This window comes from Botrytis sinoallii (genome assembly GCF_014898435.1).
Source record: "Botrytis sinoallii strain Bc 23 chromosome Unknown BSIN_012, whole genome shotgun sequence".
Classification (NCBI taxonomy): Eukaryota; Fungi; Ascomycota; class Leotiomycetes; order Helotiales; family Sclerotiniaceae; genus Botrytis; species Botrytis sinoallii.
In genome coordinates, this window is record NW_024066039.1 from 1349345 (window position 1) to 1375464 (window position 26120).

The 26120-nt window shown below is 40.3% G+C and overlaps 6 protein-coding genes across 6 annotated transcripts; 3 read left to right on the forward strand and 3 right to left on the reverse strand.

The window, feature by feature from the left end:
* Positions 1–4504: 4504 nt before the first annotated feature.
* On the forward strand, positions 4505–5029 carry EAF02_007340 (uncharacterized protein; the record flags this gene model as incomplete). The annotated part of the gene is made up of 1 exon (XM_038903388.1): positions 4505–5029. The coding sequence occupies one exon, from the start codon at positions 4505–4507 to the stop codon at positions 5027–5029; it is 525 nt and encodes a 174-aa protein (XP_038756867.1).
* A 366-nt stretch (positions 5030–5395) lies between these two features.
* On the reverse strand, positions 5396–6093 carry EAF02_007341 (uncharacterized protein; the record flags this gene model as incomplete). The annotated part of the gene is made up of 2 exons (XM_038903389.1): positions 5396–5849; positions 5902–6093. 2 exons carry the CDS (start codon positions 6091–6093, stop codon positions 5538–5540), a joined length of 504 nt encoding a protein of 167 aa, XP_038756868.1. The 3' UTR covers positions 5396–5537.
* A 902-nt stretch (positions 6094–6995) lies between these two features.
* On the forward strand, positions 6996–9189 carry EAF02_007342 (uncharacterized protein; the record flags this gene model as incomplete). Its single annotated transcript, XM_038903390.1, has 6 exons — positions 6996–7521; positions 7784–7906; positions 7971–8207; positions 8326–8573; positions 8675–8743; positions 8797–9189. The coding sequence occupies 6 exons, from the start codon at positions 6996–6998 to the stop codon at positions 9187–9189; spliced, it is 1596 nt and encodes a 531-aa protein (XP_038756869.1).
* A 1649-nt stretch (positions 9190–10838) lies between these two features.
* EAF02_007343 (uncharacterized protein) lies at positions 10839–12180 on the reverse strand (the record flags this gene model as incomplete). Its single annotated transcript, XM_038903391.1, has 5 exons — positions 10839–10889; positions 10943–11068; positions 11127–11699; positions 11770–12049; positions 12104–12180. 5 exons carry the CDS (start codon positions 12178–12180, stop codon positions 10839–10841), a joined length of 1107 nt encoding a protein of 368 aa, XP_038756870.1.
* Positions 12181–14742: 2562 nt separating this feature from the next.
* EAF02_007344 (uncharacterized protein) lies at positions 14743–18164 on the forward strand (the record flags this gene model as incomplete). The annotated part of the gene is made up of 5 exons (XM_038903392.1): positions 14743–14827; positions 14881–14913; positions 14971–16934; positions 16986–17015; positions 17214–18164. 5 exons carry the CDS (start codon positions 14743–14745, stop codon positions 18162–18164), a joined length of 3063 nt encoding a protein of 1020 aa, XP_038756871.1.
* A 3860-nt stretch (positions 18165–22024) lies between these two features.
* EAF02_007345 (uncharacterized protein) lies at positions 22025–25552 on the reverse strand. The gene is made up of 7 exons (XM_038903393.1): positions 24877–25552; positions 24679–24816; positions 24431–24553; positions 24155–24361; positions 23746–24105; positions 23294–23661; positions 22025–23221 (listed from the first exon to the last, which is right to left on the reverse strand). The coding sequence occupies exons 1-7, from the start codon at positions 25068–25070 to the stop codon at positions 23028–23030; spliced, it is 1584 nt and encodes a 527-aa protein (XP_038756872.1). The 5' UTR covers positions 25071–25552; the 3' UTR covers positions 22025–23027.
* Between the last annotated feature and the right edge of the window lie 568 nt (positions 25553–26120).

Below are 26120 nucleotides of genomic sequence, written 5' to 3' on the forward strand. Positions count from 1 at the left end.
TCGAGGCTTCGAATATTGCTCTTCATATAAGTGTAATAGTTGGATTTAAGTTTCATGAGGTGAATTAACTTGCAGCTTTATTCGAAGTTTCTAATGCCTAATGAATGTTTCTTAGTGCGACGACATAAGTCACTTCCAAAAGATCAATGGCGTTCGATATCGGTATCTAGAATGCCAGAAATGTGACCACAAATGTCGCAAGACGCCATGGGCGGAAAGTTTATGTCATGGGTGTTACTGGGTGTTCGATTTCGATTAAGTGACTGTTGTTGATAATGGGAATGGCGGCATGTGAAGATTGGGATGGGTGGGATGGAAAGCACACTTGCAAGGGGTATCTAAAGTGAACTGCATAGAACCAATGTATTTCACATTTTTCATGCATACCAGAGTCTGACAGGCATTGTGAATGGCTAGGATATATTAACCATCACCTAGCCATTGGTGGACTACTGTCCCCTACACTAACATCCCGTCATGGCTTTTCGAAAAGTACTTGGAGGGGTTTGTGGGTTCACTAGATGCTCATTGAGATATTACAGGCTTAGATACCGCCGTTGGAAGGGCAGATTCTGTATGTCAAAGGGAGGAGAACTTGATGATGTAACACAAGCGAAGACTCATGAAAAGTGATTCTGGATCCTTTTGTGGTCATTTCAGCAGGGGAAACAGCCCCTGGTGACAAGATAATTCATGCTCAAAATATCATCTTACATCTCTTCTTATTGCAAATGCCGCTTCTTCCGACTCTGGCCCCTTGTTGTTCTCTCTCCAGGGAATAAAAATTGTTCGATGCCCGTTATATTACGTTCTTGCTTTGAGAACTTCTTAAGGTAGTTCTTTCGCAATCTTTATCAAGTATACTCGTTTCTTATATCCTCTTTAACTTCTTCGGCTTCTCTGCAATGTCGCATCATTCATCAGCACATCTTGAAATTTCTCCACCGACTCCTACCATTTCTCCACCTACACTTACAATCACTCCGTCATTTCTACGTCAAAATGGGTGTCTTTCGATCCAGCAAGCTCAGAGAAGATATTCGCCTGTAGACAATGTTTGTTCATCAAGCAATGCAATAGTTTATCCTCAGCCAGCTTACATTGATGAATCAACATCTCGAGCAAGATCTTTTCAGAATCCTGCAATGCCTTCATTCTTCACAAACTCTACACAATCCCCTCCACCATGATATTCCCCCTTTTCATCTCCTCCGTCAACACCTTCATCAATTCTACCAACGCTTATGCAAAGTTTACCTTGCAGCCCTTGTGCACACAAAGGAATGTCTGCCAACGTTTCCTTGAAAGTTCACAAAATTGTTCCTAGCCAGCATATCATCGTTATTGAAGTGGCATTCCAGCATTTGTGCATTCCAACAAACCTCGTTATGCTGCATCCTGTTGGGCACCTTTTGCTTCTTCGAACTATACATTCTATGGGGCAGTGGGATCAATATTTGGCATTATGGAGACAAACACTTTGGTTGTCAGCTGGTGGCTTTCGTCGCCTTCAATTAGAACGCAAGAACGAATATTGGATCATTCAAAATACAGATAGCATGTATTCCTGTGCAGGGGAAGTGGCATTCACAAATGAGTCTATTGGGAGCACATGGGAAGGTAGAGCTTTGTTGGCATGGGAGAGGAATGTTCTCTTCTTTCTCTGGCAGATAACTTATGATATGATGAAAGGTCTTGCCAGAATATTTATTCGCTTTATACACTGGGTGGTGGACTGGTAGGTGGTCGATATTTAAGTTCTTTCCTCTAAGAGTAGAAATACACGATATATATTCTCACTGTTGCAATGACACCCCTTTTTTGATTTTCCTATGTGATCTTCACACTAGAAGAAAAATACTAAACATTTCTTGGTATGACTCAAAAGCTTTTGACTTGGAATAATTTGGGGTCCGTATCAAATTTGTGCTAAAGGGTGAATGGAAACTTGGAGCTCATAGAACAAAACCTTTATTGAAATATAAACTTGATGGACATAATGGACGCAAGCAGATCGGGATGATTGTTAAGAGTAATGTTATTTTGTATTGCTAAGAAGTAATATATTTGTTGAAAATAGATACTTCATGTTCTCAAGAAAGTATTCGTAACGACAGTAAATAAGTAAATGTTCAAGATCCCCTCTTCAACCACGTTCCACATAACAAATGTACGCCTGCTAGACTTTTTGCCAAAAGACACATCCTTCTATGTCAATCCTTTTTCCCATAATCACACACTGAAGTCTCTCAATTTGCGGGCTTCTCGAAACCTGTGTGGTATCAAATGTCAGTATAAGGTTGAAGGATTCTTAATCACAAGCATACCAGTCTTGTTCTCAGCGCCAGTAAGGGGTGCCAATAGAGGAGTATATCGAATATTGGAATATCCAAGCCCTTTTTTCTGTGGGTATTCAATTTAGCAATTGGATCAAGGTATCCAAGAATTAAAGAAAAGCATACTTTTTGAACAGTTTGTGGGTCAATTTCCGAAGTGGTACTGGTGTTCGGATCCATAGCGGCGCTGGTAACTTGATAGTTTGCTCGGGCTTATAAAGTATTGGGAGGCTAAAGTGAGATATTCAATGAAGGTTGATGAGAAGCTACATTGAAATATTTCAATATGGGATTTCTCTCAGTTATAAACACAAAAAATACACGAAAGAAAGGTTGTGTCACAAGAAATCAGAACCTCCTGCGACTCAAGGGAACATATTGACGTATTGCATATAAGTTAGTATCTCATAAGTTGGTTAGAGACGTGTGAAGTCTATCATATTCCACCCTGGTAATAGTTCATGCAATCTAGGCTTTCCAGTTCTCTTGAGCCCATGACGAAATCCTACAATATGACCTTGTTGCTTCAAATAGGATCATTATATGCATGCCGCTGGGGTTAGGGAAGTACCAATGCAGTTCCTACCCTAATATTACTTTACTGTATACGTGACGAGGGTTTAACAGGTGCATCATGGAGTCAAACGGATATGGCAATGTGTTAAGGGGGTGCTAAGCGAGGTGGCGATACTGGATTTTCTTGCCGGCTTTGAAGGCATTGGCTCTGGCAAATGATTCGCAATTCCTGTGGTCATGTTCATTGAGTTGTATGAAGAGATAACCGGAGTATAACAGCCGGTTACGAGGTCCCTGGTAGTTTTTTTCTATCAGCTTTTGAGGTTTCAAGCCCATGATTCCAGCCGATGCTAGTATTGTCCCTGGTCTTATACCTAGACATCACCACCCTAACGCGCCTGCCCTTTCCCAGCACCCTTGGAGATTGTTAAAATTCAAGTAGGTGGCCATTTTGTTATCTTTTAACCTTGACTACAATGGGTGGGCCGGGAGCGTTCAATGAAATTCAAAAGTAACCATCTTCCATCTACCTCGACCAATAAGACTCTTTTCAGCCCAATTTAATGTCTTTGTGCACTTCCCTGACACGTATATTATGCTTGTACCTACACCAAATAGAAGTCCGGAATAGCAAATATTGTAGGAGGAGGGTTGCAACAAGGTCATTTTGTATGCATGAGTATTAGATATACCTATCAGATCCTCGTGGTAGCGACATTCTGATCATCAAAAAGGAGGTTATGGACATATGCAATCATTGGATACCATCAGTGGATGAATGTTTGAAAAGTGAATAAATTAGATAGGTGATAGCGAAATAAGCGCGGAAACGAGAATATGATTGATCATATCCTACCAGATACCATTTCAAGCATAGTCAGTATCTGTAGGCTAACTGTTTTCTTCGGCTGTAGACTTATCTACCATCTTTACTTCTATCATTCAAATGTACTGGTAATTCAACTTCCCGTTATTTAGATATAGTGATTTGATTTATCAGCGGACAACGATGTACATCCTTTGTGATGGCTCTGCAATCTGAAATAACTTGTTGAAACAGATAACTAGTATACCTTCGGTACCCCTTTCGTTTCTGCTGTTGTTTTATGCACCTCTTCAACCCCCAGTCATCCATCCATGCTTTTACAGAAGAACGGCAGGGAATGAATCAAGTAATAATGTATTACCAAAATGGAAGATTCTTACATCCTGGACCCCTGGACGTCGATACGATGGATTAAAGCTCCTGCATATATCGTTTCACTCCATCTTGAGGTATATCCACGAATCAATACTTGCTTGGCTTTGAAGAGCGCTAAATTTCATGCGGGTGACATCTCTGGGGTTTGAGTTCAATCGCTTGCGAGTGTACTATGCCTCTTCGAATCCTTATGCACCTCTTAAACCCCTGGTCATTCATCCATGCTCATACTTTATACGCCTTCCGAATTCCTTGTGTATTCGTATTTCTCCAAGATCAGCGCTCCAGTTGACAAGATACCTGTGAGACCGCTTATTTACTGATGCATAACCTAATCTAATCTCAATCCTGCCACTCACCACATCATCTACACTCTACTTTTCTTCTTCGGCATTCTTCTACCGTCTCAAACACCTTACCATCTCAACATCACCACATTTCGCTTGCTACAATGGACCCTCAGTATCATAACCACACAACTCTGATTATACCCCCTGATCGAGCTAAACCTCTTGCGAAAATAATCTCGATAAATCACAACGAACAATACTTCAGATGGGTCTTCAGCAAACCTATCATCGTGGAGACAATCCGAGCTGCTTTGATTAATCTACCTCGGAGACTCTCTTCATTTGAACTTTTCTGTCACTTGATTCGCAGCTACCATGCTTTACAAAGGCAGCAATATCGTAGTTGGGAAGAATGTGCGGCAATCATTGTGATTGGACGCATGATTGGTGTGATGATGGAACAAATGGTTGCAGGAGAAACTCAAACTTCGCAAGGGCAAGGCCGGAAGACAGCGATGCTCAAACGAGCATCTAGTCATACTGGCCTTGCAGAGATTGAAGTAACAGCAGTAATAAGATGTGATAGGTTCTTCAAGGAACTTGGAAGCAGGGGGCAATCTGCGGGGTTTGGAAAGAATTCATTTGGGATTTTTGTTTTTTTTGATCCTCAAGACTCGTCAAAGTAAACGTTCCCTCCTCCCAGGCTTGCCTTCTTCTTGATTTGGTGTATTGACTGTACTTTTAGATGGACATCGCATAATGGTATACAGGTACGCGATATGTCAAAAGTGATTGACCGACTAAGAAAGCACGTACGATGTGCCTATAGACACCATTCGAACAAGATAGCATTGGAGATATTTTCAGGAGCTTTTAGAGAGTTAGAATATGATGTGGATAGGATTGAGAGGCTTAACGAATACAAGTTATACTGGCACAAGTTCCCACAGCTTGCTGCCTGTAGCACTATCATTTGTCCAGGGGAAGTTCGAACGAGGAGGAAGTTCCGTGAGTTAGAAGTTTCCACCTATAAACAAGGTCTACAAATCTAATACATAAACAGCACAATCAAACAGCATTAACCTCAACGAGAACATGACAAAGGGCTATCAATTTCACTTTCCCCTCCTGTTTACTCTTCCCTCGACATGCGAAAATCTTGCCACAATCATGATTCGTCGAAGAATCGATCCTTCAAGATATTTTGGTCTTGAAGAGGAAAACAATAAAAGCAGTCTTCCCGCATCCATCCGAAGCCAAAGAGGAATTTCCCCGCATATATATCATAGCACCGATTATCCAATCGACTGTAACGACCTGGCCCTCGAAAAGGAACTCGATCAGCGGCTCTCGCTCTTTATAAATCGGTATGATAATAGCTAGTGTTCTAGGTGGGATACCAAATGATCCCTCGAACATCACAAACGTTTGCGGGTCCCATCCATCGGGGTCAATTTGTATTGGGTCTAGGATTCGATTGACAGCTGAGTTATATCCGTGGCGTATCTGAAATGGATATATATTAGTAGGTTTATTATATGAGTTGAGGGCAACAAACAAGTCTCCGGTGAATATTCAGAAACTCTCTCTCAACTTCTTGACAGCTTGCTCGTGGTGCAAGTGCAGTCAATGGCATATCTGTGGCTGCATTCACATCGTCAAGAATGTCTATCGCGGCTGTATGGATTAGGTTCAAAATCTCATCAGTTGGAGGGGAGATGACTAGTGTAGCCTCTATTACAGTTGCCATGTTGCAGCTTGATAGATTAATGTACAGAGGTCATCAATAACACATCATGAGTTTATCTATGTTATCATGTGATCTTTAACTAAATTGTTCTTCAGAAGTTTGACAAGTCTCGCCCCACGTTAATAATTACATTTTTTTACACTAGACTTTGAGTAATAGAGAAATAGAGTGACAGAACCAAGTTGCATTTTTATCGAATTAATACCGTATTAATTGGTTCATAGTATAATATCTTATAGCCAAAAAATCTGATTTTTGGTAAGATTGGACGTGTTCTTATGCGACACACAATGCCTTATATTCCAGGTTAATCATAAATTGCATCACTTTTCAAAGCATTTCAGCTCTTTCTCTTAAATGCCTCCAGCCTCCTCCATCTTTCATACTCCCTTGTCTCTATTTCTATTCGAATTCAATAGAAATATGTACATACCTCCTTTCCCTTACAGAAAACAAGAAATTCACCTGTCTGGCATGGGAAATTCAATCAAATTCGAAGAAATTCAAGCTAAATTTGATCAAAGGCTTTAATGTAGCCAATCATAGCTTTTTCTACATATGTCGACAGCAAGCTTTTTGTATCTTGTTTCTCTTTTTGTCTTATTCGAAGACATTCGAAAAGGGGTGTTCAAATTGATTGGATTATATTTGCGAATTTCAATGGAATATCAGATGAAAAAGGCACGGAATTCGAGAATCAACCCAAAATGTTTCGAGTGATTTCAATAGCAATATTGATTCGATTTTCCTATAAATGAGTCCATTCTCTTGATATTTTCTATTCAATTCATTCTATTCAGTTTTATCTCTTCAAACTTTCGAATACTAAGCTTTCGATTCTTTTCAAAATCTTCAATTTACCCCCTTTTACCCCCCTTTTTACTCCCCTTTTACCCCTCATTATGTCTTCACCCGCACCCTCTGAACAGCTTCGTTTTGAAATTCATGAAGCTAACAAACGCAAATATTCTGGTAGACCTCGTTCTAGGCACCCTCTCCAATCTAAGCCTGAATTGGGTCAAACTACACTCTTTGAAACCCTCAATGGAACTCGAGTACGCCGAGGAGCGAAACCTAATATTCGAAATATTCAAGTCCCCCCCTTGATAAATGGTATGCGAAGGCATTGGATTGATGGCTCTAATGAGCAAGCTATAGTAAAGTCTTTCGAACATTTTCGAAATCAAGAAGGCGATCACTCCCTACAAGCTCGATCTTCATACCCACGCGAATTCAAGCTTAGAGCTATTCAATATCATCGCTATACGTGGAGAAGAGACAAAAATGATCTCTCTTCCCCTATTAGCATCTATTATGCAGCAGGAAAGCTTGGTATCACTCCCTCCCTTCTTTCCAGATGGATTACCAATGAAAATTCCATATTATCAGCTCGAAAAGGTTCTCGAAGATCATACAATAACAAACGATGTACACACCCTCAAATGGAAGAGCGTCCTCTACGAGCTATTCTGTTTTCATAGAACTATTGGGAAGCGTATTACACATCGATGGTTTACTCGTCATGCAAAAGAGCTTTATCGAAAGCTTTATCCTACGAAAGTCATTCAAACCGACACTCTCCCTACGAAATGGATTTATCTTGATTTTAAGTTTTCAAACTCTTGGTTCACTGCTTTCCTTCGATGATATCGCATCTCTTTAAGATGTAGAACTAAGCGTGCACAGAAAGCTCCTGAAGAGCTTCGAGAAGTGATTCAACGCTGGTGTCAATTCAATCGAAGAAATACTATTCGAAATATTGATTCGGATGCTGGAAAACCTCAGAATGAATCTGAAGAAAATCCTAGAATTGGTAAGATTTACCCCGCATTTACCCCGCATTTCATTCAAATTTACTAATATTTTATATGTTTCAGGTCGATTTCTACTTTCAAATATCACGAATATGGATCAAACTCCACTTGCTTTCGAATTTGGATCATCTGAGCGCACATACGATCATACAGGCAATAACACAGTTCTTTTAAAGGGGGGTAAAGGGGGCTGGGATAAGCGACAAGCTACTCTTCAGATTCTAGTTTCTGCAGATGGAGTCCCTCGATGCAAACCACTTCTTATGTTTAAGGGTGCTGAAGGGGCGGGCTCTAGTTCTCGTAAGCTTGAAGCTAGAAAATATCATAAGGGAGTAGATGTCATTTTCAATCCTAAAGGGTATTGCAATACTAAAGAGCGTTTAAAATTGGTTTAAAAATCAATATAAACACTCAACAGCAGAATCAGCATCAGATCGAGAACCTCGTCTTTTAACTCTTGATTCTTTTGCTGCTCATAAAGGGCAGGGGCGCAAAAAGATTGAAAAAGAGTCCCCATCTCAACGTCAAATTCGAGAGCAAGCTGATCTTGAAGTTCTACGTTTGCGTCAAATTCTAAAAGAGCTTAATGTCACCACTTCCATTATCCCTGGTGGAACTACAGCATATTTTCAAGTTCTTGATGTTTCAATCAATAAGCCTTTGAAGGTTTGATTAGAAATTATGAAGAGGAGCATTATGATGAGAATATTGATAAATGAAGAGCTGGAACTTACACAACTTCAGATCGTCGGATTCTATTGACTCAGTGGGTTGGGAATGCCTGGGAAGAGCTTCATCAAAAGAATAAGGGTACAATTATCAAGACATTTAGACAGGTAAGTCTTTCATATATTTTCTCTTATTTCAATAAGATTCTAATGTTTATTAGCTTGATCTTTCACTTCATCCCAATGGGAGTGAAGATCATGAGCTCAAAATAAGAGATTTACCAGATTTTGAAATTGGGGATTATAGTCGAATTCTTACCCCCACCGTGACAGACTCCTTACCTGCTCTTGAAACTACAGAGAAGGTTGAAGAAGAGGCTATTATCACTGATGGACATTCGCTCGATACTCTTCCCCCTTCTCAAATGAATTTGCGACGTAGAGCTCTTCATACAGCAACATATCACACTTTTGAAGAAAGAGAGGCTGGGATTTCTGGGTATTTTGATTCAGATAATGAGGCGACAACATGTACTGAAGAAGATACAGATTCAGATCAATCTCTTGATTTGAATGAATTAGAGAGTGATAATGATGAGGATATGAATCTGTAGCTTTAGTTCTAGTCTATTTTTGTAGCTCTCAAAAAGAGTTGAAAATGAGGGGTCATTAAATGAGGCATTTCCTATAATTTTATCAATATTATCTTATGAGCCAAAAAAAAATCTTTTCTTAACCTAGAACATGGTCCACTAATCCAGTATGACTAATAACTAAATATTATACTATGAACCAATTAATACGGTAATTATTGCTGTCTGGAGGTGCTTGAGCCTTGGATTCAAGGCATGCGACTTCCGTAGGTTCAACAATCGAAAGTTTAAGGACGCCAAGATGTGGGATAATTTTCTTAGTTTAGGCTTTCACGTGGCTTCGAATAAGTATTGACTATTTGTACACCCCACCAGTGCCCACGTGCACCCTCTTGGCATTTCGTCTTCGGTGGGTTTTCGTTCGGTTGAATATCATATCGTCTCTGCCACAGAGATCGATAATGATGATTAAGCTCACACACGTTTTGGCTACGAATATCTTGTCAATCGATGACGTATCCTACCGTAAGGCGAAGCAACAGGCCGAAATTGAGTATACTGTGTACATCACCAAAATAAGGTGTCAAAAAAAAAACGTTCCAATCCCGGCCTGTTCTTCGCTTACGTAGAGGCGTTTTTCTGTCATTTCATCAAGCGGGAACTTCCGCATGCCAAATGAGAAACTACATTGTCGTCCTCGGAATTTAAACCATGGCTTTTCCATGTTAAGTCGAGAGGGCTGTTGTATGTCGATAAGTCGAACTTACTTAATCACCTAAATGAGTGTCAAGAATCTTGGGTTGCATAATGAATATGCCATCTAAACTATGTACCCTTTTCTCATTAATGGCACTATGTAACAATGTTGGAAAGACTGTGAGCGAAATTGTTGATGAACTATGGGAGCCTAAAGTGTCTAAAAACTAGACTGACACGCGTAAGTGTCTCGGGCCCATTAGAGTACGATTCGGACATGACACACCGGCCATTTACCGGCGAGGCCGCAAGTCACAATGTTCATCATCCAATCAAGACTATCAAAGGAAACCTTTGGTATCCATCTGAAAGCTTTCATTGGGCGTTATTTCCGATTTGCCCAAGAAGGGAGAAAAAGCGACAAGGTAATGTAAGGATGCAACCCCTCAGATCATGTGTTGAGACGGTTACGTGATCAATCATAGTCTGTACTTAAACCACTTTTTCCCGTAGCTTTTGATGGAGATTCTTTAAATATAACCTCTGTTTCAAAAGGTACACTTTTAGATCACAGATCCACATGCATGGAATTTTTGGAGATAGTAAAATCTTTCTTCACTAAAGTAATTGTGACTTAATCATGGGGTAAATAAGGCTGATAATACTGTGGCTCTGGAGGAAACTAGATGAAAGTACGTTACCATTTCTACTTACTATAAATATAATTATTGCAAGATTAAACAAACACTAAGTGTTTACGTTCCCCAAGCATCTTTAATCCCAATAACCAATGATGAGTCAAGATGATTACGCGATGTACGCTAAAGTCTTGGTGATTGTCATAATAGAGCGGCTACAAAAATTGCTTTCTAATAAATCTCTCACTGCAATACCGAGCTTAAAATCGATATAACCTTCCTATGCTTGCAGCTCCTGCCTCTTTCTTGAATCAAGGAAGTATTGTATGAATTATTCTAGGCTCCTAGGTTTGGATTGTGTGGAAGAGGGCCATAACCTACTCCGAACTTTTCCAGGTCAGTGTTGTCCTCGAGTAAAGAGATTTGGATTAGAAACATACATTGTGCGAGACGACGACACGGTTCGCGTCCTTCGTCATACCCACCATATGCCCACCAAGATATCCATAATTGGTTGAAACATGGTTTTCGATGTCTCCAAGCTGGATGGATGTTCGGCCGTCATTCTGGAGAGGTTAACTTAGTAAGGATATTGACATGGTTGTAGAAATGGTTCGATATCACCTTGAGTTTGTCATAATCTTCATCTAATCTCGAGATCATAAGCTTCAAAGTATCAGTGACACTGACATACCCATCCGTCTGAGCATCTTGGAATTTGCACATAGCAAGATGATCAGCATTGATAGCGATGGGTTTGTATCCAGCCAACGTCGCTGAGTCAGCTGTGACAATCTGGCCGAGGTCCTTCTTTACTTTTAGCTTCCCCAATTTCTTCTCTGTGTGCTTCGTTTCGAAGAAACATGCTACCTGAATCGGCTTGAGCTCCTTCGATGCATATCTTTCTTGAAGTAGAACGTGAAAGTCGTGGCTGATGGCTTGAAGCTTGGTGGAATCTTTGTCGAGATCCTTGATAATCTGATCATTGCTGTCGCTGAATAGTCCAAGAAACCTTTCGGCCATCTTGGCCCATACTGCCTTGGATGATCCTTTGAAAGGTGTACCGAGAAATATGACGCCACGGGTGTTGTCTACTACACTCTGGCTTTGAAAGTCTGAACCATAGCGAACTGAAAGACTATTGGCAGTGACGAGACCCCCAAGTGAATGTACAATGAAGAAAATTGGACGGTTTGCCTATTGATTTCCTTTATCAGCATTGGGTTTGAAAATTCGTAGTAATTGATATTGGTGCAAGGCTACTGACTGTATCTGTTTCTCGTCTAAAATTTCCCAATTTGGTTACTAAAGTTGTAGAGTTATGATCAACTGTTGTATGAGCGATCATATCAGCAGTAACAATTGGATAGAAAGTTGCAAAGTGCGTTGGATATCCAAATGAGAATATTCGACTTTCTGGTAGAGTTTTTGGCAGAAGATCTTTCGGCCAATATATAGTCTCATTTGGGTCGATCGGGTTGTTGTTGGTGTCGATGATTTCCCACGTTGTCTTGGGATGACCCATCAAGCCGTGAACGAATACAACACTACATAGTATATAAGCATAATATAATTAAATGGCTTTTGAAATATACACTTACTCTACTTTCGCATTCTTTTCTGCATCGAATAGTAAGTTTAACCCCTCTTTCGATAATGGTGTTTTTGTATTCTCCATTTTTCTTTATAATATAGCTGTGGCTTTGGAGTCTGTTCTTACTTTTTAAAGAGAATTAGAAAGCATGGATTATTATCAATTATATAAAGAGATAAGCAGGATTAAAACATTCGATTCTTCTATAACTTCATGCTCGACATGTGTGTACCTTCATGTTGTCAGAGGGCTAAAACTTTCAGCTCGAGCTGACGCGGGGTATATGATTATCGATATAATTACTATTGGTTCAATAGCTTTATTTTTAATACTCGCATAGTCGGTTAAAAGGCGGCTAAAAGGATAAACATCTTAGCCTACAAAGTGGAATACATGACTAGCTAAAAAAGGTGGGTATCTATAGTTCATTGGACGCCTTTAAAAGCTAATGTTCAACTACTGCATAGCATAACATTCGTATCTTATCGAATCCAATTGACACACAACTAATTGACACACAACTGCGCAAGTCTGTTCTATTAATGGAAACTTCATAATCTGAGTCTCCGATGATTCTTCTCGTCCGATTAGCAGATTATCTTGTATAAGTCCACACCCCCACATATCGGACACCCCCACATTTCGGACACATCAAAAATCACCCCGCTTTGAGTCATTATTATATTTAGAGCTTCAATAACTCTACAATTCTTTGATCAATTGATTCGAAATTCTGAAATTATTATATTCATATAATGAAAAATGATTACCTCAAAGATGATCTTCAGGAAGCACTTAGAACGATAGTAAATGGAGCTAGTATCAGGAAGGCTAGCTTGGATTATGGTGTATCATGTAGTACACTTCACATCGTATATATGGTGGTATATCGCATCAAGAAAGTGCCCAAAGCCAGTAAAAGATAGCTCCGATTCAAGAGGAACTATTAGCAAACTGGATATTAGTACAGGAATCTCTTGGTACTAGTATAACACATCAGCAAATAAGAGATATAGCGAATCACCTTCTCATTATACGAGGAGAGGATTCACTAGTTGGAAAAAGATGGATAAAGAGCTTTTTCAAACGGAATCCTTTTATTGGAACCAAAAGGTCATATTGTGTCGATTCTGCACGAGTCTTTGGTGCTACATCTGATATTATCAAGAAGTGGTTCCAATATCTCTTAATTCCTGAAATCAAGGCTATTAAGCCAGAAAACAGATGGAATATGGATGAAGCAGGGATTATGGAGGGTCAGGGACTTAATGGACTAGTAGTAGGGAGTACTAGTCGAAGATTTATTCAGAAAAAGCAACCTGGTTCGAAAGTTTGGACGTCTTTTATCGAATGCATTTCAGCTATTGGAAAAGCACTTAATCCACTCGTTATATATAAAGGGAAATCAGTACAACAACAATGGTTTCCTACAGATCTCACTCTGCATAAGAACTGGCAATTTACTGCTACAGAAAATGGATGGACTACGAACAGTACAGCTTTAGAGTGGCTAAAAAAGGTGTTTATCCCTCAAAGTGCCCCCTCCAATCCTGAAGAATGGAGACTCCTTATTTTGGACGGACACGGAAGCCATGAAACTACAGAATTCATGTTAGAATGCTTCATTAATAAGATATATCTCTTGTTTCTACCACCGCATACGTCACATGTACTACAACCACTCGATTTATCAGTGTTCTCGTCTTTGAAAAACGCATATCGAAAGAAACTCAATCATTATTTATTTATTTATTTATTTATAGTGATAAAAGAAACTCAATCAATTAGATCTATTATCAGATTCTACACCAATTGGAAAGCGAAACTTTCTTTCCTGCTATCAGAAAGCCAGAATAGAAGGTTTAACACTTCAAAATATTACAGCTGGATGGAAAGCTAGCGGTCTTTGGCCTAAGAATATAACTAAACCTCTTATGAGTCGACTTCTACTCAAAAACAGTAATAACGAAGTTCTACTATCCAATTCTGAGGTTAATTATAATCCTCTGATTCAATTGGATATAGAATCATCTTTTGTTTTATGGGAAACTCCTTATAAAGCATCTGATATCCAAAAATATAAAGATACAATAATTCAGAATAAAACCCTGAATTTAGCAACACAACGATTCTTATTTCGCAAGATTACAAAGGGATTCGATATCAAGGATTATAAACTCTTAGAGATGGAGAATAGGATCAGGAAGTTAGAATATCGATTGGATCAACTTGCTCCCAGAAAAAGACGTAAAGTTCGAACGTCTCCAAATTCGAAGTTTGTAGGGATTAAAGCTATAAAAGAGGCTCAAATTGAAGCTGGAGATCATGAAATTGATGGAAATGAATCCTCTACTACTATAGATAGTGATTCTACAGGCGATTGTATTGAAGTTCAAGGCTCGTTGAATAATTGAAGTTTGAAATGTATATAAATTCAGTTTTTGAAGTGTCCGAAATGTGGGGGTGTCCGATATGTGGGGGTGTGGACTTAGTACTAGGTCAAAGTGAGATGGGGTCTGTTACTTCTTATGACTTCATTTATAAATCTATTGAAAGCATCGACCCCTTGATATCGTATCAACGCATGATATAACAACTACTACAGCTGTATATTGTTGAAGAGAGTGAAATTTCGATATTGAAGAGATGACAGCACAGAAATCCACGAATGTGGGCAATAATTATGGTGCTATGACAGGGCCAATGCAAGCTTCTTCTGGGGGAAATAATAGTATAAAAACTTATCTATAGTGTATGATTGTTTAACTAATCACTTATACTTAGATGTTACTATCAAACATCAATATAATAACAATCGTGAGTCGATATCTAACTGTTGGAAATTGAAATTTAAAGGATACTAATATAATATAGGTAGCGAAAGTCCGCTCAAACTTCTCTCACACGCAGTAAACGCGGAATTCAATTCATCCACGAGCGAAGGAGAATCGACCTGTCACTCCAAGACACGGAGAAATATTCAAGAAGATATTTTAAAATGGGCTAGTAAAGATGATCAGCAGTATGTTTATTGGTTGAGCGGCATGGCAGGTACAGGGAAGTCTACAATCGCCCGTACGATCGCACGAAAACTCTTGGATAAGGAACAACTTGGAGCCAGCTTTTTCTTCTCGAAAGGCGGTGGAGATGTGAGCCATGCGAGGAAATTCGTTGGCACTATTGCCTTGCAGTTAGTCAGAAGTCAAAAAGTCTGTGAGTCTTCAGTTGAGAAGGCGATACTGAAAGACGAAAGCATCATGACCAAAGACCTGATTACCCAATGGATCGAGCTCGTTATGAACCCACTCAGAAACCGGAGCACCAACTCGGTTGAAGCCCCTCTCCTCATTGTGATCGATGCACTGGATGAATGCGAGGAGAAGGATGTGTCACCGATCCTTGGGCTGCTGAGCAATTCGAGTTTTGGAGGACTTCATTGCCGCGTGTTCATAACAAGCAGGCCTGACACTTTTATCCGATATAAATCCCAGTTTGGCCTTAAAGCATATTGTAAGAATCTCGGCGATAATATGAAAGAGGAGACTCGTAATGATATATCAACTTATCTTCAAGATAAGCTTAGAGATATTCAAAAAAAACACCAGTTTGATAAAGAATGGCCTAACGAGAATGATATCGAACGTTTAGTTTGCAAGGCATCAGGCTTATTCATCTGGGCATCCACCGCATCTCGATTCATTGGCGGCGGCGGCAAGCATTCCGCTAAGGATAGGTTGTCAGCCATTCTTGAAGGATCCAGCTCCGATATCGAACCCGAGGAAGAGTTAAATAAAATCTACACTATAGTTCTCAACGACTCTATTGGCCCTGATCTAAAGCCGTACGAGAGAACCAAGGCCTACAATATATCAAGAGAAGCACTTGGGTCTATTGTTACACTCTATTCGCCTCTTCCTGCTCACTCTATAACTCAGATACTACTAAAGGATCATAACAACCCTAAAGTTGAAGTTACTCTTGGAGGACTCTACTCAATCTTGGATATCCCAAATGAGGATTCAGCTCAACCAGTCCGAATTCATCATCCTTCATTGCGCGACTTCCTCTTCAGCCCAGAGAGATGCCGCGATTCAGGCTTCTGGGTCGATGAAAGGAATATACATGAGGCATTAGCAAATAACTGTATTAGGCTCATGTCCCAGAGGTTCAAAAAAGAAGATTTGTGTGACTTGAAGGATACTGGTGCAAAAGCAGCTGAAGTTCCATTAGAAAAAATACAGTCTCGTATTCCACCGGAGCTTCAATATGCTTGCGAGTACTGGGTCAAGCACCTCCACCAAAGCATATTTGGAGTTCACGAGACCTATATGTATCGTTTCTTACGAAGATATTGTGCTCAGTGCCTTCAACAACGCCAGAGACATTCAAAGGATGAATCCCTGTTCGATAGTTATTTAGTAGGCCATTGGTTTCATTGGTTTGGAGCTTTTATTTTGATCAAGAAAACAACATTGTTTCCGCAGCTTCAGCTAAGTGGTCAATATTTCCATTACGACATACCGATTTATATGTTCTCTCAGCACCATTGTCTAGCTCTTGCTCTGGTTTGGGGAACGATTTTGTTCCAGCAGCTTCATGATCACTCAATCTATATGTTCTTTCTACAATACTGGCTTCCCTGGCTTGGAGTCCTTGGACTAGGCTGGTGGATTACTTGTTTCTGGCGTGTTCCGCCAAGCAAGCAATGGTTTGATGACGACGGCCCGATACATTTTTTCCTAGAGCGCCACTTGCTCCACTGGTTTGAAGCGCTTAGCTTGACTGGTAAGATATCTGAAGGAATTCGTGCGATGCAAATACTAGAGGATATGGTAGATGTAAGAGTAATTAAGATAGCTTAATCGCTAGCTGCTAATCATGCTATATAGAAAAGTCAAAGTCCTAGGCTATATGCCTTTGTTCATGACGCAAAACGACTCTTGCTACACAATCGAATAGGAATTGAACAAGCTCCTCTTCAAATCTATTGCTCAGCTCTTTTCTTTGCTCCTGAGGAGAGCATCATTTGAAAAATATTTCAAGAATTTATCCCCAATTGGATTCATAAAATATCAAGAACACGATCAAATTGGAGTGCTGCACTCCAAACTCTCGAGGGTCATTCGAAATACGTTACATCGGTTGCCTTTTCGCCGGATGGTAAAGTGGTAGCTTCCGGCTCTGGCGATAAAACGATCCGGCTCTGGGATGTTGCAACAGGCAAATCCCTTCAATCACTCGAGGGCCATTCGAGTCGTGTTAATTCGGTTGTCTTTTCACCGGATAGTAAAGTGGTAGCTTCTGGCTCTAGTGATAAAACAATTCGGCTTTGGGATGTTGCAATAGGCGAATCGCTTCAAACACTCGAGGGCCATTCGGATTACATTAATTCGATTGCCTTTTCACCGGATGGTAAAGTGGTAGCTTCTGGTTCTGGCGATAAAACAATCCGGCTCTGGGATGTTGCAACGGGCGAATCGCTTCAATCACTCGAGGGCCATTCGGATTACATTAATTCGGTTGCCTTTTCACTGGATGGTAAAGTGGTAGCTTCTGGTTCTGGCGATGATACAATCCGGCTTTGGGATGTTGCAATAGGCAAATCGCTTCAATCACTCGAGGGCCATTCGACTTATGTTAGGTCAGTTGCCTTTTCACTGGATGGTAAAGTGGTAGCTTCTGGTTCTGGCGATAAAACGATCCGGCTCTGGGATGTTGGTAAAGTAGTAGCTTCTGGCTCTAGCGATAAAACAATTCGGCTCTGGGATGTTGCAACAGGTAAATCGCTTCAATCATTCGAGGGCCATTCGGATTGCGTTTATTCGATTGCCTTTTCGCCGGATGATAAAGTAGTAGCTTCTGGCTCTGACAATGAAACAATTCGGTTTTGGGATATGATAATAGGCAAATCGCTTCAATCACTCGAGAGCCATTCGAGTTACATTACATCAATTTTCTTTTCGCCGAATGGTAAAGTGGTAGCTTCTAGCTTTGATGATAATACAATTCAGCTTTGGGATATAGCAACAGGCAAATCGCTTCAATCATTCGAGGGCCATTCGGATTAACCGATTTCCCCACTATGTGCACGTCCCTACTACGTGCACGACTTTGAAAATATCAACATTATGGCTTCAAACATCGATGATATGCCTTTAGAGGCTCGTATAGAGCTTGCATTAGATCATTTGAAAGGGGTTCAAGCTCCTAAATACACCCAGACAGCTAATTTCTTTAAAATTGATCGATCCACGCTCTCCCGGCGGCATAGAGGTAAAACCACCTCGAGAAAACAGTTCCTCTCCGATACGAAACAAGCGCTTTCTAGCGATCAGGAGGAGGTTTTAGTTGATCAAATCAACAAGCTGACACAGAGATCTATCCCTCCTACAAGCCGCATAGTCAGAAACCTTGCAGAAGAGATCCTAGGCAGAGAGGTGGGAAAGAACTGGACTAGCAATTTTGTCAAGAGGCATTCAACACGTCTTAAAAGTCGGTATCTCCGTTGCATTGATAATTTGCGTGTGAAAGCCGATAATGTTGCTATATTTGATTACTTTTATGATCTGGTTTGAGCTATTTTCTATTGTTGTTGATCTTTATTACCTAAAACGCTCTTGCTAATGCCCCTCTTTTTTAATTTAGTTGATAAAAGTGACCATAAAATACGATATACGGCCGAGAGATATATACAATTGGGACGAGAAGGGCTTTATGATCGGTATGGGGAGGACTATGAAGAGGATAATGAGTGCTAGCGCCTATAATAGAGGCAGAGTGACAAAAGCTAGGCAAGATGGATCAAGAGAGTTTATCACCCTATTGGCAGCTATATGCGCTGATGGGACAGCTCTCCCTCCCGCTCTTATTTATAAAGGAGACTCAGGGGATCTACAAGATACATGGGTTCAGGATGTAGGGGAGAAGGATAAAGCCTATTTTGGAGCCTCAAGCAATGGGTGGTCGTCGAATGCTTTTGGCCTATATTGGCTTATAAACGTATTCGACCCTGCTACACGTCGAAAAGCAGGTGGAAGATATCGTCTACTTATTGTCGATGGTCATTCTAGTCATGTCAATATGGAATTCCTTTCAAAATGCGATGAATTAAAGATTATTGTCTTAATTCTCCCCCCTCATTCTACACATCGACTACAGCCTCTCGACGTTGGAACCTTCGGTGCCCTTTCGACGAATTACAGTACATTATTGAATGATTTGATGCACAATAGCGGGGGGATTGTTGGTATGACAAAGCGCATGTTTTGGGGCATATTTAAAAAGGCTTGGGAGCTCACTTGTACGAGGCATAATATCTTACGATCCTTCGAAAAAACGGGCATATATCCTATGAATAGGAGTCTTACGATCGACTGTATTGCTCCGGAAGCTCCTCTTACGCCACCTACATCATTTAAAACTCGCAGGGATGCTCTTGCTACACCGTATACGTCAAAAGCGATGCGTAGAATGAAATTAGAATTTCGTCGCGCTCCCACCCATGAGATCACTTTAAAGCTTTTTAAGGCTGCAACTACATTAGGAGCTGAAGCTTCTATACAGGGGCATAGATCTAAAGGTTTAGAAGAGGCTCTAAAGCTTGAAAAAAGGAAAAGAGCTCGTTCAAAGCGTTTAAATCTCATTGGAGAGGAGGGGAATGGTGCGTTTTTATGGTCACCTTCTGCTATTATTAAAGCTAGAGCGTATCAAGAAGATAAAGCACTTAAAGAGGAGCAAGAGAAGGAAGCTAAGCTTCAGATAAAAGCTGAAAAGAAAGCTGAGAAGGAACGGAAGGAGATTGAGACGAAAGAGAGGGTATTGCAGAGGGAGGTTGATCGTCAGATTGCACGTGATGCGAAAGAGGAGGTTAAAAAGACTCTAAAATCAACAAAATCTCCAATCAAAAGAGATAAAAAGTTCCCCAAAGCTTCTTCTACTATAGATCTAACATCGACAAAGACTATAGAGCTTTCTGATGCTGTAGAGGCTAATAATTCGAAGGGGAAGGAGGAGGAGGTCATATTGCGATCTAGTAGAGGGCGAGCACTACGAGTTCCATCGAAATTCAAAATCTGAAGATTTTATTATGTTTTTAGATAGTATTGTATCTTATCATTTATCAATTAAATTGCTAGCTCTTTATCTTATAAATTGGAATTGTTATTAATTTTTAAAGTTATTCAAAAAGGGTGATCGAGATCGTGCATATAGCAGGGACGTGCACGTAGTAGGGAAATCGGTTACGTTGAGTCGGTTGCCTTTTTATTGGATGATAAAGTGGTAGCTTCTGGCTCTAGCAATAAAACAATCCGGCGCTGGGATGTCGCAACGGGCAAATCGCTTCAATCATTCAAAGGTCATTCAGGCCTAGAGGCATCCTCAGCCTTTGAACGCTACTCTATATCAAACCATTGGATAGTTGAAATGGTAGATGGAGAAATGCGAAATAAGATTTGGCTACCTCCAGACTATCGACCATCTTGTACATCTTTTCATAAGGGGATTATAGCCATAGGAATCCCCTCCGGTGGCATTTTCATCTTGAAGCTTGAGTATGAAAGTTTCACATTGTCCAGGTCAAAACAAGTTCTAGTATAAATTATCTATTAGTTGCTATACCATTGTCATCTATAATGTAGTATTCCTTCTTCTTTTTCCTTTTCTTTTTTTCCTTCTCTGTAATAGAGAGGTTGGGGGAAGTCTGTGATCATATAGACTTTCGATTTGCCACCTCAATTCTAGCATATTCTAGTATGGTTACATAACAGTTTTAATAACGCAAAGAAATACAAGGAATATATTCAGTAGATGTGGCTTTGAAACAATCGTTATCAAAATCGAAGGTTTGAGACAAAGATAATATTGATTGGTGTGGTACAGATAGAGGGGTAGGATAGGTCACTGCTTGATACGCATTCTATGAAATCCTCTCGTCGTAATTCCAACCAATTACAAAACACATTTCAAACCGCCATGTTATAAATAGGGTTTTTAAGATCTATGTAGTAGCCTGTAGAATGTTAGGAAAAAGCGAAAAAAGTTTTAAGTCTTTCACTTGGATAGAGGTATGAGTTAGGGGGGAACGATTATAGATTTGATACTTCGAATTTATAAAAGTACGATTCGAACTCAGGATACTCAATTGACAATTTGTGTAATGATTATTAGTTTGAGTTTGATCGGAAGCTGTCTTTACGTATGATTATCCCAATGAGCTATACACAAACCATACACAAGCTACAATCAATTGACAACGAGGCGTTGAATTTAGTATCCAATCATAAGCATTTGTTTGATACCGCAGGTATTTTCTAGAAGCTTTCATTGGTTCAATAACGTCCCTCCCTGCGTAGAGAGACACCCTGTGTGCCGAGACCGACCAATAAAATCTCAAGAATTCTGACTTTGTCTTCGTAATATCTCTTTGAAACCAATAACAGTAAAAATTATTCATATTCAGGCTTGCTATTATGTTCTTCACACTGTTTCTCTTGATGTATCGATATATTTATCTCGAAATTCATCCTATTTCGTTGGTCTGTCTCGGCACACAGGGTGTCTCGCTTTGTAGGGAGGGACGTTATCTCCTTTTACACTTCCAGGGATTGGTAATCACTATCTACCTACAAGAAAAGATCAGTTCGTTTCCTACCCTATGAATTAGGGTAAGGCTTTGATGATGAAACCCTATTTTCAGCTCAACTGGCAAAAATGCCTAATGACGGTTTACGAACTTCCTTTCTCAGCTTGGCAATGAAAAACTGCCTTGCTGCGGATTCGAATGCCTGTATACGAACTCCCATTTTCAGTTTAGCATGAATTAATCCTTGTATTGAGATTACGGAATTCCGGCATCAGATTTTATAAAATATCGTATTTCAACATACGGTATTCGGGATTGAGTATCATCAAAACAGTATAACACAGGACCTGTTTACGAAATCCGAGTTCACCATTTTTCAAGCAGCATTCATTAGGAATGTCACGTTCAAGTAAGGGTGGTTTTATACCACTAAACCACAAGCCCGTGATGTTGTTATATCATGTTGCTCTAGAATATAATATATCCTCACTTTTGACAAAAGTGGATAATGTTACTAATGATGCGACAGGGGTAATACACAGGGCTATTTTAAATCAAGAAAGGGGGGGGGGCACGAATCTAATAAATGGGAGAGCACGGATTCATTATTGGCCGATATTGACTACAACAGAAGAAAGACTCGTATGATAATATTATACAAAGTAGAGAGAGAAGCCTGAAGTTGACGAATAAGAGGTCAAGATTTTTCTATTCACGGGGTGATCCGGCTCTGCACGCAGTACTTGGAAACATACAAAGTAAGTAGTTGTATCTTATCCATACCGATACTGATGTGCGGCATAGACTTTGAGAAGACTTATCGAGAGCAGAGATATATCTAGTAGGGAGGAACTCAAATGAATTTATAAGGATCTCCAGAGTCTAGTATGGCTAATATGTATGTGATCCGTTGCAGGTCGACTTGAACGGTTTTGGGCAACCATGTAAGAAGACTCTTTCTCGCACATGAGATGATCGTCGTTCCTTCGGCACTTATTATTGAATATATCAGCTATTTACGGAGTACACAAACCTCTCATCAGCCTTATCACGCCCCATATTCTTATATCAGGAATTCAGATGAACTTCATTCCTCATTCCCCAGTTGCCTCCCAGGCTGCTCATCGATGGTTACAAGATATACCTTCTCACATACCATGAGAAGCATGAATATGGCGACTTATCACTAGCCCAGCTAATCCTCACTCACTCCCTAATGCCCGCCACTCTTATGTATACTCATTTGTGGCCTTTTCCAATTCCAAATCAATAACAAAGTCAAGAATTGTGCCGCCATAAATCCAATCAGAATCTTTAATTGCAAATCGTACCCCTGTCCAAACACCTCTTATACCTGAGCTTTCAAAGGTTCTTCCAGAGAAGATATCGCAGAAGTAGATGATAGAACACTTTTGAGTTGAGTATCATTGAGGATCTTCGGGAGATGGCCTGATAGATGATTGTTGAGGGCTGTGGTAACGGACGCTAGACCGAGTGTACTTCCTGTCATACGGAATTGGACGACTGCGCCAGAGGCAGTGGCTATAATGCAGCATATGTTATGGGTTTATCGTTTTTAAGAGGAAATTATGAGTGGGTTAAGATCAAACGTACCGATATATTGTCTCTCAATGCAATGCGGATTTAATACCAGAAGTATGGCGAAAGAGCTGCCAACCCCGAAAGCAATAAGCGTCTCAAAAAAATGAATTTGCCCAGGAACAATTCCAGAGGCCGGGGCTGTCAGTAACAATCCAACGCCAAGCACTTGGATGGCAGTACCGCAGAATAGGAGATAGATAGGAGGTATTTTGGTTTTGCCAATAATCGTATTTGCAACAATGCTGCCAACGGGAACAGCAAGGGTGTAAGCTATTAGTCGATATCCGGCTTGCCAAGGGGAGTCTCCGTATACGGCTTGTGCTTTCTGGGGAATTTCAATGGTAATGATTTGAGATGGGATACCAACGAGGAAGGATGTCCTTGACGATCAGATAATTGTCAGCCACTGGATCTTACATGCCAATCTAGTTTGAAGTCACCATGTGATCATCTGTTTGACTTACAAAGCTATTCCCATCCACGTTCGATTCTCAAGTAAAACTCGAGGGAACATTGGTTCTTGAATGTCCTTGCTGCTTCCAACAAACCACTCCCACACGATAAATCCTATCCAAATCAAACCGGATATTGTCAAGAGACATACAGTGGTAGCCGAAGACCATGTGAAGACCGTGGAGACCTCGAGTAATGCTGTAATGACAAGGACTGAAGCACTTAAAAGTAAGAAAGCGCCTACGAAATCAACTCTTTTCAGCAAAGATTGCCAGGGGGTAGTCGCTGACGATGCAGATGATCCGTGATATGGGAATTTTCCAGGAAGCAAAAAGATAACCAATCCAAGTATGATCGTTGTTCCAAAGACACTGTTCTTAATATTAGTGAAGTGAAATGAAGTGGTCATAAAATGCGTACTTCAAAAAGAATACCCATCTCCACGTAGAAGTGGTATCAATTGCACCACCTACTAAGGGACCAACAAGAGCACCAACAGTACTCAGCATGGATATAAAGCTCCCGTACAATGGGTACTTTGGTGGTGGGATAAATTCGTAAAAGATTGTCAAGGAGACAGAAAATGCACCCGAGGCACCCAAGCCTTTAAATGCACGACAGATAATCCTAAATCAGAGATAGTTGGTATAAATGGATGTACGCAGGTACTGCTGGTAAGGGATTGTGAAGGCCTACAATTGTAACATAGATTGGGCCGCTCCACAGGCAGCTGAAAAAGCAAGGAATATGAAGTTTGTTGCAACATAGGTCCATTTTCGACCAAACACATCACTGAGTCTTCCCCATATGATCAGAAATCTTAGAAGCCAAAATGTTATTATTCATGGTATACTGAGGGGAATTTTCCTTGTCTTGTTTTTTAGAACCCGTTCGATGACGAATGCCAGGCTGTATCCTCTTAAATAAGTGCTAAGAAAGTTAACTCACCTGTGTAAGTAGCGAGATATGCCGTTATAACCCAAGTGGATTCATCGAAACCATGAAACTCGTTTGTCATGGATACGAGTGAAGTGCCCACAATGGAGACTTCCATATTTACCAGAAATACACACAACCCAATCCTATGTTGTATCACATTCATTAGAACATTCTCTCCTTTGGAGATGGTTCTCTTCACTCACGCAAAACTTAGAAGATGGAACCTCCATCCTTGGATATACGTGATCTCTTGTCTCGGCGCGGTTGGTTTGTGCTCGGTAGAGTTTTCTACGTTTAAAGATTCTATCTTCAATGCAGTCTCATGAACAGAGCCAGTTTCCAGGTCAGTGATACCGATATCTTTCTCTGAAGAGCTGGCCTTTTTGGAGCTACTCATTTCGTCTCGAAATCTTCAAAAAAAAAAAGTCAAACTAGCGGATAATAGAAAAGATTGAAGCATGATCAGGAACACAGAGTACTGGTGCCATAAGGAGTATATAGAGTAACATGTGTCATTGCAACCCTCCTTAATGGGAAGGAAAGCTGTATCTGATAATGTATTTAACTCGATAAGATACAGTTAAGGGGGTTCTCCGACGTTCATTTCGCTTTTCAATATGTCCCCGGATTTATTGCTTTGCCTTATCGCTCTCCATTTGCCGTTTCCACAGCGATTCTGCCTGCACAATTGCGAGCGAAGACGATTCATACGACAAATTCGATTGGCTGGCTATCTGTTGGTCTGACATGATTCGAATCGTGCGGCGAAGCATCTATCGTACCAACATGATAAACGAAATAATTTGCATCATGCTTCAAGAACTAACTTATAGTGGGGCGAAGCAACTGTTATATAATGTGATTTCGGGCAATATGGTTAGAATCTAACAGAACAATTTCACAATCATGAATTGTTATCAAAAAATTGAACCAGTGCTTCATTATATACTGGTACTCGTTCGGCCCTTACTAAGACAGAAAAAATATAGAATCTACGCCACTCTATTCTTGTACTCTATATCAGTAACAGCCTCGTGCCATCTTGTCTCTCCCAAGCCAACAACAAAATAGATTTCAAGCCATCCCGATCTTGATTTCTCGAGAAGACCAGCATCCTTTGTACTCGTAGGTTTGTCCTAGATTGACTTGCGAATCAGCAGACCGAAGTGCTTAGAGTAAGGAAACAGATTGGAGGCTGACATGATGCCCGAGGTAACCATTACTGCACCGAGAATAAGAATAACAGGACAGAAGGTTAGCATAAAGATATCAGGCAATTGGCAGAACAGTAGATGAGATGATTGCTGGGGACGGGTTGAAGATTAAAAGGGGCAGCGTAAGTTACACAAGATTTTTGTCACGATCATATACTAGAGTATATCAACAGAGGTGAAATAACTAGAATTAGAAAGCTACAGAGGAAATAGATTATGAAGGAATCATTTTC